The sequence below is a fragment of the Nelusetta ayraudi genome, unplaced genomic scaffold, assembly GCF_046127955.1.
Source record: "Nelusetta ayraudi isolate G7.1 ecotype Tasmania unplaced genomic scaffold, CSIRO-AGI_Nayr_v1 ptg000071l, whole genome shotgun sequence".
Taxonomy (NCBI): domain Eukaryota; kingdom Metazoa; phylum Chordata; class Actinopteri; order Tetraodontiformes; family Monacanthidae; genus Nelusetta; species Nelusetta ayraudi.
Window position 1 is genome coordinate 4,249,560 of NW_027466121.1, and position 12,560 is coordinate 4,262,119.

The window sequence follows — 12,560 nt, forward strand, 5'->3', positions numbered from 1 at the left end:
TCGGACGGAGCATTTATCCAAATTGGACGACTTTTCCTTTTTTTTTTTTGCCCCTCCCCGACTTTCCTAGCGCAGCCGTTTTCAGAAAACACCCTTTCCATTTAGAGTAATTGAATTAGTGGCTGAAATATCCAGTGGAGAACATACAGCTGTGTTTGCTGCGGGGTTTGTTTAATCTGCGTCAGTCCACAATGTGTATGGTGTTTAATCGAAGCTAATTGGGCTAATGCTGCTGTGTGACTTATAGGGGTTTTCATTAGGGGCTCCACACATACACCAAGCCAAGACATCCATCCCATTATGGCCAATCACTTCCCTCCCATTAAAATTAAAGGAATGCTTCAACAGTGACAGTGACTTTTTCACCAGAGTGGTGCCAACATTTCTTTACTCGGGAGTTTTCCAATTTATTTACATTTTATCCACCGGTTTACCCGTGTAACAGGAATACGTGCCCCCATAAAGCCTTTAGCAGCCTAAGCGTTAGCTTAGCTTAAGCCAAACCATCTCATTTTTTTTTTACTGTAGCAACATATTGGATCACTGTCTGGAGAATCATCACTCAATTCTGTCGCCTGACAGCTGCAGACATTCGGCGGAAGACATCAAACAAATGCAAATATTACTCACTGATATGTAAATAGGTTCGGGGAATATGCATAAATGTTTTGGAAGCGATTTATATGTCATTGTCGTGCAAACAGCCTAGTCATGTGAGGTGAGGTCATTTCACTTCGACTTTTATAATTTCATTCTCATCCACAGCCAGTCAGGCAACATTAATATGTTAAGTTTTCTGAAAAAAAAGGGACAATAGTGTAGATCTGTATCACGTCGCTGTTTGTTTTTCAGCGCTTCCTGTTATATTCACTCACTTTCAACTTTTTTCCCGCCTTTTACTTGAATGTCCTCATTAGCTCGCCCTGGTCCTAACTTCACCTACCAGTCTGTGGCATATTTTTGCAATTTACATGCTCTCTATTCAAATCTACTACAAACATTTACCAGATTGTCACAAAATCCTTTCTGTAGGTGTTTCCAGGCGCTACCGCTGTGTAAATATTTGACGGCGGTCTGACTTAAGCAGCAGGTGCCGCATTTTGTTTGCTTGCTTTTTCATGCAGGTGCAACATCCTTTGCAACCATATTTGGCAATGTGGTGGATTTTTATTTATATAGATATGCAAGGAAGCAAGCAATAAGTTGAATAGCATCTTAACTTCTCCAGCATCAATATTGATACCTTACGTTTATACTTTTAGTCATACGTTTTTACCATCTTGGTCTTGACGCGGTCTGTCTTGGTCTTGATCTTGATCTTGGTGTCGATACACCCAGGCTTGGTAGCGTCTGGCAGTCTTGACTGCACCACAAGGTACAGTGAAAGCCGTAAATGTATAAATGAAGGAAGGAGTTATTTCATGTATCATTCTCCCTGCCAGTGTCGTCTCTCTGCTGACCTCTTAACAGGAGTCATTCTCTGTTGTTATCGACCTACTCCACCCAGCCTGCCCACTTTAAACTGACCGCCCCGCAATCACCATCTCCCTTTTCTCCGCCGCTCTTCAGTCCTCCTCCTCATCAGTCTGCATCCACCCACCAGCACTCCAGAGCTGCCGGCTTCAGCCTTGCTGCACATTTTGCTCCTGACGGATTTCTCCACACAAAGATGCCAAAAAGGTGTCTGATTAAATCGCAGTTCAGTCCATTGTTGGTGCGCTCAACAGTCTGCCCAGAGATGTTTGCTGTTTGCTGTGAGATCTCTTCAAACCTGCCAACCTGTCAGAAGGAACACTGCAATCGGGTAACATTTCAACACAGCGCTAAAGATACCAATCAAATTGCTTTTTCTATATTCCCTCTTTGTGTAAACCAATGTAAAGTTGGGTGATGTTCATCAGAAGTCGTAATCTCTGCAGGGGGCATTTGCTTTGATTTTGCCCCACATTTACAATAATCAATAGCTGATATTTTTTTCCAAACTATTATTAATAATGGTCCTCAGCCCTTAGAAAATGGCAAATTATTGATAAGATGGTGTAAAATGTCAGGACTGTAAATGTCACAAGAAGAATAAAATCCACCTTTCCTCATTTATCGAAATAATAGCAACACCAGTCATTTACTTTCACACAATAACTGGCAGCTTTGCCCCAGGCTCTTACGTATATATTGTGTTTGCAAGAAATTCAGTCAATCACTGGTGTATTGAGCAAAATGGTAATGTCCCCTAGAGAACATGTAGTCTGCCTTAAGCAAAAAACAAAACAGTTAGTTAATTGGCATAAAGCTGTAGTGAGAGAAGACGACTGGCAGGCTGCGAGAACAGAAAAAGATCCAAATATGAACCAATGATGAGCCAACTGGAGAAAAAGACAGGGAGATGAAACCACAACAAACAGCAATAACGCGAACGTGCTAAGGACTTAGCAGACCAAAAAAAAACCCACAAAGAAGGAAACAACTAAACACGATTTATCATACCATTTAATGGAATAGCTGTAGTTCATTTTGTTATGGAATTGCACATTTCGAAAATATTCAATTGTTCTCACTGCCACAAACATGTCATGAAAAAAGAGCAATCAGCTGGAAATGAAAAAAAAAAAAGCAAAACTGAATTCTCCTTCCTAGCAAGAGACAGTCAAGTCAGTGGTGAAGAATTCATTTTAAGGTCGATATTTCTGCTGCTCTCCTAAAAATGTACACCAACATTTTTGCTCTCTCCAAGGCCTACGATGTAGAGCCAGTTTCCTGGGAACAGAGCAAACAGCGTCCCAGACCACAGCTTCTCAGCCAAAGCCTCCACTTCCTGTTTTTGACATTCCAGCCTCACCTGTATTTATCAAACATAAATGTGCTTTTTAACTACTTGGTAGGGTAATTTTAGAATTAGGGCACCTCACACCTTAAAAATACGCTGAAATACTGATACTGTATCTGTTTGTTTGTTTCTAATTTTGTGTCGCATACTGATTCTATCGTAAGTGTGACATATGACTAAGTAAAATAAAATACTTATTTTAGACTCACTGATTTTATCTGCATAACGTTAGTATTAGATATGTTAAACGTCAGATAAATATGTATACAAAAAAAATCCATGCAGTATGTAAATGTAAAAATTGCATGTTTTTTTCATCTGGCACCTATGAATGCCTGTCAAACTTTACCTTCTCCTATTTCCAAACCATCTTCTTGCTCCGCTGCTCTGATGTGAAGCGACCGCTGAGACACTGACGTGACGACGTACTTTCCCACCCGCAGGGATCAATAATGTATCGTCTCCGCTGGTTTGATGCTAATTGCCGCCGTCATCGTCACCCGACATGCGTCTACGCCGTTCGGCCTCGTTTCAACACGGTGTCATGTTTGTCTCCCGTCGCCCCCTGCAGGTTCACGTAGGCACCTCCCATCAGGAGCAGAGAGTTGTGGGATACATCACGTGTACGCACCTGCACGCCATCGAAGGTACGGTCAAACGTCCCGCCGCTCTCGCAGTGATTCCCTGTCGTTGTGTGTGTGTGTGTGTGTGTGTGTGTGTGTGTGTGTGTGTGTGTGTGTGTGTGTTACCATGGTGCCCCCCAAGGCCAGGCTGCGTCGCTGTTGTTGAGTCGTGTTTTCTAGAAGTGGTGTCGCCCTCTCTGGATGGCCACAGTCGTCCAGTTCTGCACCGGCCTTGCATGTGCGCATGTATGCATGCATGCATGTACAGTCTCTGTGGTGGTGGTTGTGTGTGTGTTTGCGTGTCCCGATAGCGAGATGAATGAGCGCGACCAAACCCCCGCACACCCCCTCCCCCCCACCTGCTGTTGCCATGGAGACGGGCTCAAGCTGTTTAAGGCGTCATAGCCCTATTTAAAGCCCCCACCACTACCCCCATCTACCCCCACCCCACCCAGTCTGTGCCTCCCTCATTTTTTTTTTTCCACCAGAGACACATCTGCCCCCACATTCGCCTGCTATTCTTGGCTCCTCCCACACTTCTCACCGATCTATATTTAGCACTGGCCGAGCTGTTTCTAAAGATACATCAAACAAAAAGCCTTAGGGGAGGAGGTGGGGGAGGTGCCGTTGGGGCGGAGGGGGGGTACGGGGGAGAGAATGAGCACAAAGATGCGATTCTTCTCATGGGTTTGTGTGCCACGTATCCCACTTGGAACCAGGATGCATTATTGATTGAATGTATAGTGAACGGCGCTCGCGCTCACTGCCAGCTCAGCCGCTCTCATTGGGGTTTTTATTTTTTTTTTCTCGATGTTTGTGTTCTTCCCCCTGCAACAGCGCAGATCCGAGCGGTAGGAAAAGCTTACCTGCGTGCTTGCGAGCGCAACATCCGTCGGAGCGGCGGGGATTGTGTCACAGTCTATTTTTATACACGGCCCTCGGAAATTTCACCCCGAGAAAAACGAGAGAGAGAGAGAGAGAGAGAGAGAGAGAGAGAGAGAGAGAGAGGAGTGGTTTATGCTGATGCTTATTCCGAATGGCATTAATGTGCCCACTACCTCCGATCCTATCTTCCTGGCTGGGGCCAAATTGTTCTAATTGCACGCGTCTGCCCTTTATCAACATGACACATTTCCGCCTTGACGGCAGGCAGCTGCTTTTCAGCCAGCGGCAGACACGGTGGAGGTGGAGCGGAACTGGTCCATGTTAGTACAGAAACAGACGCGCAGGAGTCGCAGACGCAAGAGGGATGGACAATGAAATGCCTGGTGAGCAGCGAGCAGGCCAGTTGATGGGGGAATATCTTAGGGAGCGCACTGGCATTTGTTTGCAACACAAGCGGAAGAGCAACCTCTTCCGCTGGTATTTCTGGAGGGTTGGACTAGTCTGCACATTCAAAAATGATGACCAAAGATGCCGTGCATGCAGACGGTCATCATGGCTGAGCTGGTTTGTTTGCAGTGAAGTTAGGAAAGGGTTCAGATTGATTTTAGTCTGACTGATGAAATGCTTTGAATTACTTTGAACCGACAGAAATCACCATTTATACCTTATACAAAGGCACTGTTTTAATCAGTATTAGAATGACCATTAGTGATCCAGTGACGATAGCGGCATATTGTTCACATTGTATATTTTGTGTTCAAGATTGTCGCTAGCTCAGGTGGTAGAGTGGGTTGTCCAATGACTGAAAAGTTGGCGTTTCAAATCCCGCTCCATCCCCGTCTGTCGTTGTGTCCTTGGGCAAGGCACTTCACCCACATTGCCTCGTACGAACGTGACTGAATGTTGGGTGGTGGTTGGAGGGGCCGTTTGGCACAGATTGGCTGCCACGCTTCCGTCAGTCTGCCCCAGAGCAGCTGTTGGCTACATATGTAGCTCCACCACCAGTGTGAATGTGGTGTGAATGAATAATGGATTTAATGTAAAGTGCTTTGAGTGCCTGAAAAGGGCTATATAAATCCAACTCATTATTATTGTCAAGATTGATGCTAAAGCATGTTGCTGCAGCCGTTGGAAGTTTTCTCCTACAGCTTATTCTTCTCCTGATCATGTTCCAGCCGTCCTCAGTGAAGGCTGGGTTACAACCCGGACAAGTTGACAGTTCATCGCAGGAAAGAAAACAACCATTCGCAGTCGCGCTCACTCCTACAGCTAACTCAGAGTTCCCGACTCACCTCACGCGCGTGTCTTTGGAAGCCGGAGAGAAATCAAGCAGACAGATGAAGAACACAGCAACCCCACACACACCACAAAGAAAGGCTCCCGGACCTGGTGGATCAAACCTGTGACACTCGTGTCGCTCCGCTTGAACATCAATCCCTGTTTAAAGTTTTCCTTCCTAACCTTAACCGCACAAGGGAAGCCCACCTGAGACAAGTGCACATCCACACAAAGAGAAACATACAGCAAGCACTCCCCCACAGCCAGTTTCATCTTTTGCTTTGTGATGCAGAAACAAAGAGGAAGAAAAAAAAAAACACACACAACACACACGCGCTACATTTTGCATGTACTTGAGTCGGAGCTGGGAGTAATCAAAGCCAGAGCCACCCACTCACACACACCAATATCTTGACACCTCTTTGTTTCTCACACTCTCCACTATTCAGCTGTTATTTTTTTCTCTCTCCCCCACCGCCTCCCCGCACTCACCTGCTGCCTTCCTCCATTCTCATTTGCTGGCAGGAGCGGAGAGACAAAAACACAGCTAGGACATCAAACCAACTCCACATTTTGTCATTATTGAAACACAGAATACATACAACCAAACCAACCACTAGATTAGATTAGATGACATTCATTTCCTAGCTTTTGGCAAGTATGATTATTAATTATTTGGGCTACTATGTTTCCTCTGTACGCATTCAGCAGAAATAAACTAGTTGCAATTACTAGAGGAGGCCACTTTGTTGGGTGGCGACTTGTCCAGTGTGTCACCCAGCCTTCACCCTAAGACAGCTGGGATATGCTCCAGCAGACCTCAGTGACCCTGAGCTCAGGAAGAAGCGGGTATTTAAGATGGATGGATGGATGGATGTTGGTTGCCACCTGGCAAAATGCAGCATAACTTTTTACTTACTCCTGGCACTTCTTTGGCCTCTTACAACCTTTTTAAGAAATGTTTCAGTATTTTTCAGTGGTGCATCCTCCATGATTTGACTGGTCGGGAATTTACACAGCAATGTATAAAATTATATTGTCATTATGTGGTCTTGGCTGAAATGGCCTGCCGAAAGAAATATACCACCAAAGCGGCTTTAGGCCATTAAAATGTAAAAGGAAGAGCTGAACGCTGCTTTAATGTTGCAACGTCCGGCAATAATTCACATTGTGTCGGAGATGAGAAACCCTTTTTTAAATTGCACTCAGTTGCGCAGGCAATTGTCCAATTAAAAGTATTGACTCACTTAGCTGATGTCTGTTCATGATGATTTGTGGTAAGAGCAACATTTAAGGTGCCTAAGCAGGAGAGCCAATTTTATTCAGTGAATAGTATCAGTTTCATTACTATATATATATATATATATTTCTATCACATTGCATGACTTTTTGTCCTATATATCTGTTTTGAGGCCAGAGTGACTGACTACACTGAATGGTCATGCTGGTTTCAACCTGCTAAAAATCACCAGTTTGTGTGTGTGTGTGTGTGTGTGTGTGTGTGTGTGTGTGTGTGTGTGTGTGTGCGTGTGTGTGTGCGTGTGCGTGCGCGTGCTCGTGCGTGTGTGTGTGTGCGCGCGCGCATGTGCATGTGTGCATGTCCCTAGACCCCCTGTCCATCTCCGACTCTTCCTCTCTAACTCCCTTTTGTGTAGATTAATTCGAGCCACTTCCACTCTGACACGCCCGGCTGATTTTATCGTAGGCGTCGTGTAATAATTTGCCTCTCACCTGCTCCTTTGTCCTCCTCCTTTGTCCTCCTCCTCCGACTCTCTGCACGCCGTACCCATCAGGTGATGCCTCCGTACGCTGTGAGCAGCTGGACCTGTTGCTGCAGTGGGGGGCCGAGTTTCGCCAATCCTCATCCCAGTCACCTGAGGGGGAGAAGGTACTGGAAGACCTGGTGGCCTTCGACGTTGTCCTGGGAGACCTCAACTTCGACAACTGCTCCTCAGGTGAGTAAATGGGCAGGTGTTTTTTTGTTCACATGATCGAGACACATATGTCATCACTAAAACCTTGTCCACTTCATCAGAAGATGTACTATTTATACTAGTAGTTATTGTGTGAGTCATAGATGGAATACATGAATCATTAGCTGTCAGAGGAGAGCTGAATTTTGACCTTCAAAACAACTTCAAAACAACATGTTCTTATAATTTTAAGATTAAAAGAACATTAATTTCCTTTTTGACATTAGTAAGTAATGGTAATGGTAATGGTAATAGTAAGTATCAACCAAAGAGTCCATGATACAATGTAAAAACAACTTCAGCAAGTCACTGCATGAAACCAAGACACTTAAAGACAACTTAAACCTCCTCATGTAACCAGCAGGAGGGAAACAGTGGCTGTTATATTCATTAGTATATTATTGTGCATGGTAACATGCATCTACAAATGACCAGATATGATTCCTTGCTATATGGAGGGTTTAAATTCTCTTCTTAAACAGTGAGTGCATGTAAGAAAAAAATGGCTGTATGTTTTTTGTGGATTTTATTTTTATTTTTTAACCCAGAGGACAAGCTGGAGCAGCAGCATGCACTTTTTACTCAGTACAAGGACCCATGTCGCCTGGGGCCAGGGGAGGACAAACCATGGGCCCTGGGTAAGTACACACACACACACACACACATACAGTGTCACAGTCACATGCTTCTCCAGAGGAACAGTCAGACGTCACACATCGTGCCGCTCTCCAGACCTCATCAACAACTCGTATGGATTCGCAGATGGAGACCTGTAATGCGGGCCCTGCGATTTGCACGGTGCGCACAGAGCAGCTCAAAACCACAGCGTAATCTGGCAGGCAGAGTCAGGATGCCTCAGTGTGTGAATTAAAATAAAACCCGGCACAGCGCGAGGATACATGGGCATTAGTGACGTAAAGACTGGAGGGTTTGGTGCTGGATGCGAAGCGCTATTTAGGCCAACAGTATTTCAGGGACAGTGTGGGCAGAGCAGAGAGTGAAAGGGCTCATTTAGAGAGGAGCTTATTTATTTAGACGGAGACATTTTTTTCTTTTTTTATACAACAAGCCAGCGGGGGTAAAAAGTCTGTACTTCCCTGTTTGGTTGATGTTAGACACAGAGAGGGAGACTAGATCTGAGTTGGACATCTATAAAAATGTCAACAGAAACCGAAATGACGTGTAGGTTTTTCCGAAAATGGATTCGAAAGCGGCAAACCCCTGACGTGAGGTGACGTTACATAAAAACAGAAACATGGCACAAGGTTAAGGGCCTAAAAAGGAACTGTTGGAGTTTCTCGACTCATTTCAGTTCCACTTTTCCGTCCATCTCCGTGCATGGCCGGCTCCCCACCCCCACCCCAGCTGCAGCTCTGAAGCAGCACAGCAGACGTACAGCAGTCAGTCTGTGTCTCTGCCTAACACCTCACCATCTTTGTTTCCGTGATCCGAAACCTGCTTATGGACTTGTGAAAAAGGGCTGGCGGCCGATCAGACGCCCACTTCTCACGAGTGCTCGCCGCGTTCCAATAGATAACTTCAGAGTGCCGCTCTCTTCATCCGGGGTATTTTAAACACATTATCCAGCCTTCGGCCAACCACGGTCCCCGCCAAGCACGAGGACTCCTGAGTGCCCATCTCCTCTCCGTGGCTGCTGCATCATCAGCGGCTGCCCATTGCGGTCGGAGGAACGTTAGAGCCGAGATGCGTGTGGGTGACGCTGCGGTTTCGCTCGGCACTCTGGGAAGGTTTTTGAGCGTCTTTATGGAGGGAAGGGAAAGGTTGGTCGTTACAGTAATGGCAAGAAATCCCATCGTGAGCGTGAGCGGCACAATGACTGTGAGGTTGTGGATTAGATAAGAGACAAAGGGTTAGAAAAGTGCTGAAATCATGACCCACATTGTAATCCTGAGCTTCTCGTCTAATCCTACGCAGAGATTGGGCCTCTGTTCGGGAAATGGGGAACATTCGGAGGCTGCTTTTCCCTGCTTATTTATTTTGTGAGGCACACACCTGGAGCAAAGTGCAATTTTACATGTGAAGCAGGCCAACATACTCAGTGGACCGAATACATTTTTTTTTTTTGCATTATTCTTTCTGTCACCAGGCACTGATTGACGTGTGGAGCTGTGTGTTTGCGTGTGTACGTGTGTGTGTGTGTGTGTGAGTGTGCTGACAGTCTAGACTGCTAACCGAATCATCAATTTGCCTCGTCGACATCAGGAATATCTGAACTGCGTCTCCCGCTTGTCTCTCGACGGCCCTTCAGCTTCTCAGATGAACCGTCCTGCGTCACAAATAAAACAAAAAAGACACCTTCTGGTTGTATTAATGCCCGCAGTGCCTGGCCTTCACAGCAGACACAAAGGCTTTTTTGTTGTTTCTCTCTGTCTGGAAAAGTTTCACATGGGGGCGGGAAAAGAGGAGGAAAACGACATGAAAATGGCTCCGCTAGCACTCACTTGTGCACGTGTCATCAACAGGCACCTTGCTGGATCCCAGTGGCCTTTATGATGACGAGGTCAACTCAGCTGAAAGTTTACAAAAGTAAGTCACACGTACGCACGCACTGCATTGTTTGCGTTACTACCGCCTATGAATGTTCTCAATCATCCTGGTCGTCATTAGCTGCGTATCCATTACCCCTAGAATAAAAAAACCTATCAGATATCGCTAAAAGGTTTTGATGCTCTCAAGAGGGTTTTTTTTCAGACGTGTCAATACAGAGGTATATCGCAAAGGTGTCATGGAAACACTTTGTTCGCATTTACGCGTCACCGGATGTGACGTACGTGGTCACGTGACCAGCTCACTTCAAGTGAAAATGTCGCATCATGTTTGGACGGAGGAGGAGACAGAATATTTTTTACAAGTAATCAAAGAGAAAATATATAACTACCATTCTCGACAGCAAGCAAACGTAATTCTTTGGAAAATCTCACGGCTTGTGCACTTCATACCATTCAATGTAAACACCTGCAAATTGCAATTGTACTTTGCAGAAATATTCGAGATATCGCTTTTATTTTGTGAAGAACTGTAATGGAAAGGCAGCTATAGTTCTTAAAGATTAAGTCGAGGAAGCTGGGCCGGTTTTGCCATCTTGGTTTTGCCTTGCATCCAAAAGGCTTTTTCAGGTCCAAAGAAGTGAAGAAGAAGAAATGAGGAAGCCTTTCGGATGAGAGGCCAATCGATGAAGGCAGCGAAATCAGTCCAGTTGCCTCGACTTAATCTTCAAGCGCTGCCCTCCTGTTTGTTCTCTGGTTCAGAGTCGCCACCTGTCGCATTGTCAAACGGTTCCTCCCTGCCTGTGTCTGTCAGGGTGATGGAGAACGAGGAGGGGAGAAAAGAGTACCTGGTGTTCCCCCCCAGTAAGAGCCAGTGTCCCGCCAGCAGTCAGAAGGGGAGGAAGATCCCCCTCAAAGGCAACGGACGCCGTATCGACTACGCCCTCTACAGTGACGAGGGTCTGCCGCAGGACTGGAAACTGGTACGATGCACTAGTTCACTAGTTTGCTGGAAAACCTTGTGTCGTCACAGTCCTGTGTACTGTTTACATCTGGATAAGAAACAAATCAGTTTCATTAACATTCAGAAGGTTTATCTTGAGATGGTTTATGGTGTGTAATGTTAAAATTTCATAAGCCTGTATAGGCTTTTAGTTCACTTCATTTGGTTTTGTTCTTTATCTGGAACTATATGAGAATAAACTTTTAACTTTTTTTCCAATGATGCAGTAAATTAGGCACACACCAGTCAAGCTCTGCGCTGCTTCATCCTTAAACACATTGGAAACCAAACTCTCCCAGAGCATCTGCACTGTCCTTCTGCTAATAAGTGAGGGGGGAAAATTCATTTACAGAAACTCAGCAGAACTATTTACCTGTCAGCAGAGGAGAGATCGGCCACACTGTCCCCCCCCCCCCGCCCCCCCCCCCATCCCCCAATGTATTACCTAGCAACCAGACACAAGTCTCCTCCAACTCTCTCTCTTTTACTCTCTCTCCCTCTTCCTCTTTCTCTTTCTCTCTCGCCCTGTCTCCCCCTTATTCTCTCCCTTTCCTTTTTTTTTCCTTAAAGATATAAACAGGAAATAATAATAATGGAGGCAAATTGCCTCACCCAGGCGTCTGTCTGTCTGTCTGTCTGTCTGTGGGACAAAAAAATCACATCACATCATTTTTACGGTTTCATTCTCTCCTTTGCGCTTACGGCTCGGTGTCCGTAACACCAACGCCACCTGGTGCCGGAATGTAGCTACTACTGTACTTTGACGTTGGCTGTTTTGGTTTGACTGCAGTCAGTTTCGAGAAGTTATTCATTGTTTTGACAAATACAGGCAGCACTGAGGGGTTTGTCTCACTCAACAACAACAACAACAACAACAGCCATAATCATAATAAAATGACTGATTGTAATGAAGTAAACACTTGTACATTCATGTTTCTGCATATTATTCCACATGGCAGAACAGTGGCATAGGTAATTTAATTTAAGGGAAATGTAGAAAAAGTTTTTTAAAAATGACTTTTGCTCAAGTCATCTGGGAGCAGAACAAGCCTGTATTGCTGTGCTTTGTTCCTTTTCTTTTCTTTTCTTTTCTTATTTTAATAAGAAGATATTGTCCAGTTCAATAAAAGTGCTTGCGCTGCAGCATCCAAGCTGTTGCCCTCATTGTTTATAAGCTTGTCACATCTAAAATTGGCTCAAGCTCCGGCCTCTGGCCCCTAAAGTGATGCTGATTGGTTCTGTAATACCCATAGGCTGAAAAAAAATTCTTCGATATGGAGCGTCTTGGTGTTGATCTGCGAGAGCTAAGGCTTGAAATTGCAGCACTTACAGCAGCCTCGCAGGAATAAAAGTTGAGCACAATGAAGCTTAAGGAAGAGTAGCCTGGCTATAAAATAAAAGGTTACTGTCAAAATGCAGAAAAAACAGTCTAGTGTAATCAACATGCGTGTCTAGCCAAGATGTGTT

The 12,560-nt window shown here is 45.1% G+C and overlaps 1 protein-coding gene across 1 annotated transcript in view; it reads left to right on the forward strand.

The window, feature by feature from the left end:
* The window catches only part of smpd3 (sphingomyelin phosphodiesterase 3), a 53,879-nt gene that overhangs the window by 40,926 nt on the left and 393 nt on the right, over positions 1-12,560 (forward strand). The window contains exons 5-9 of the mRNA XM_076042720.1: positions 3,396-3,471; positions 7,404-7,565; positions 8,132-8,221; positions 10,067-10,130; positions 10,905-11,073. Of these exons, the coding sequence (XP_075898835.1) occupies positions 3,396-3,471; positions 7,404-7,565; positions 8,132-8,221; positions 10,067-10,130; positions 10,905-11,073 (561 nt within the window). The remainder of the gene's footprint in view (positions 1-3,395; positions 3,472-7,403; positions 7,566-8,131; positions 8,222-10,066; positions 10,131-10,904; positions 11,074-12,560) is intronic.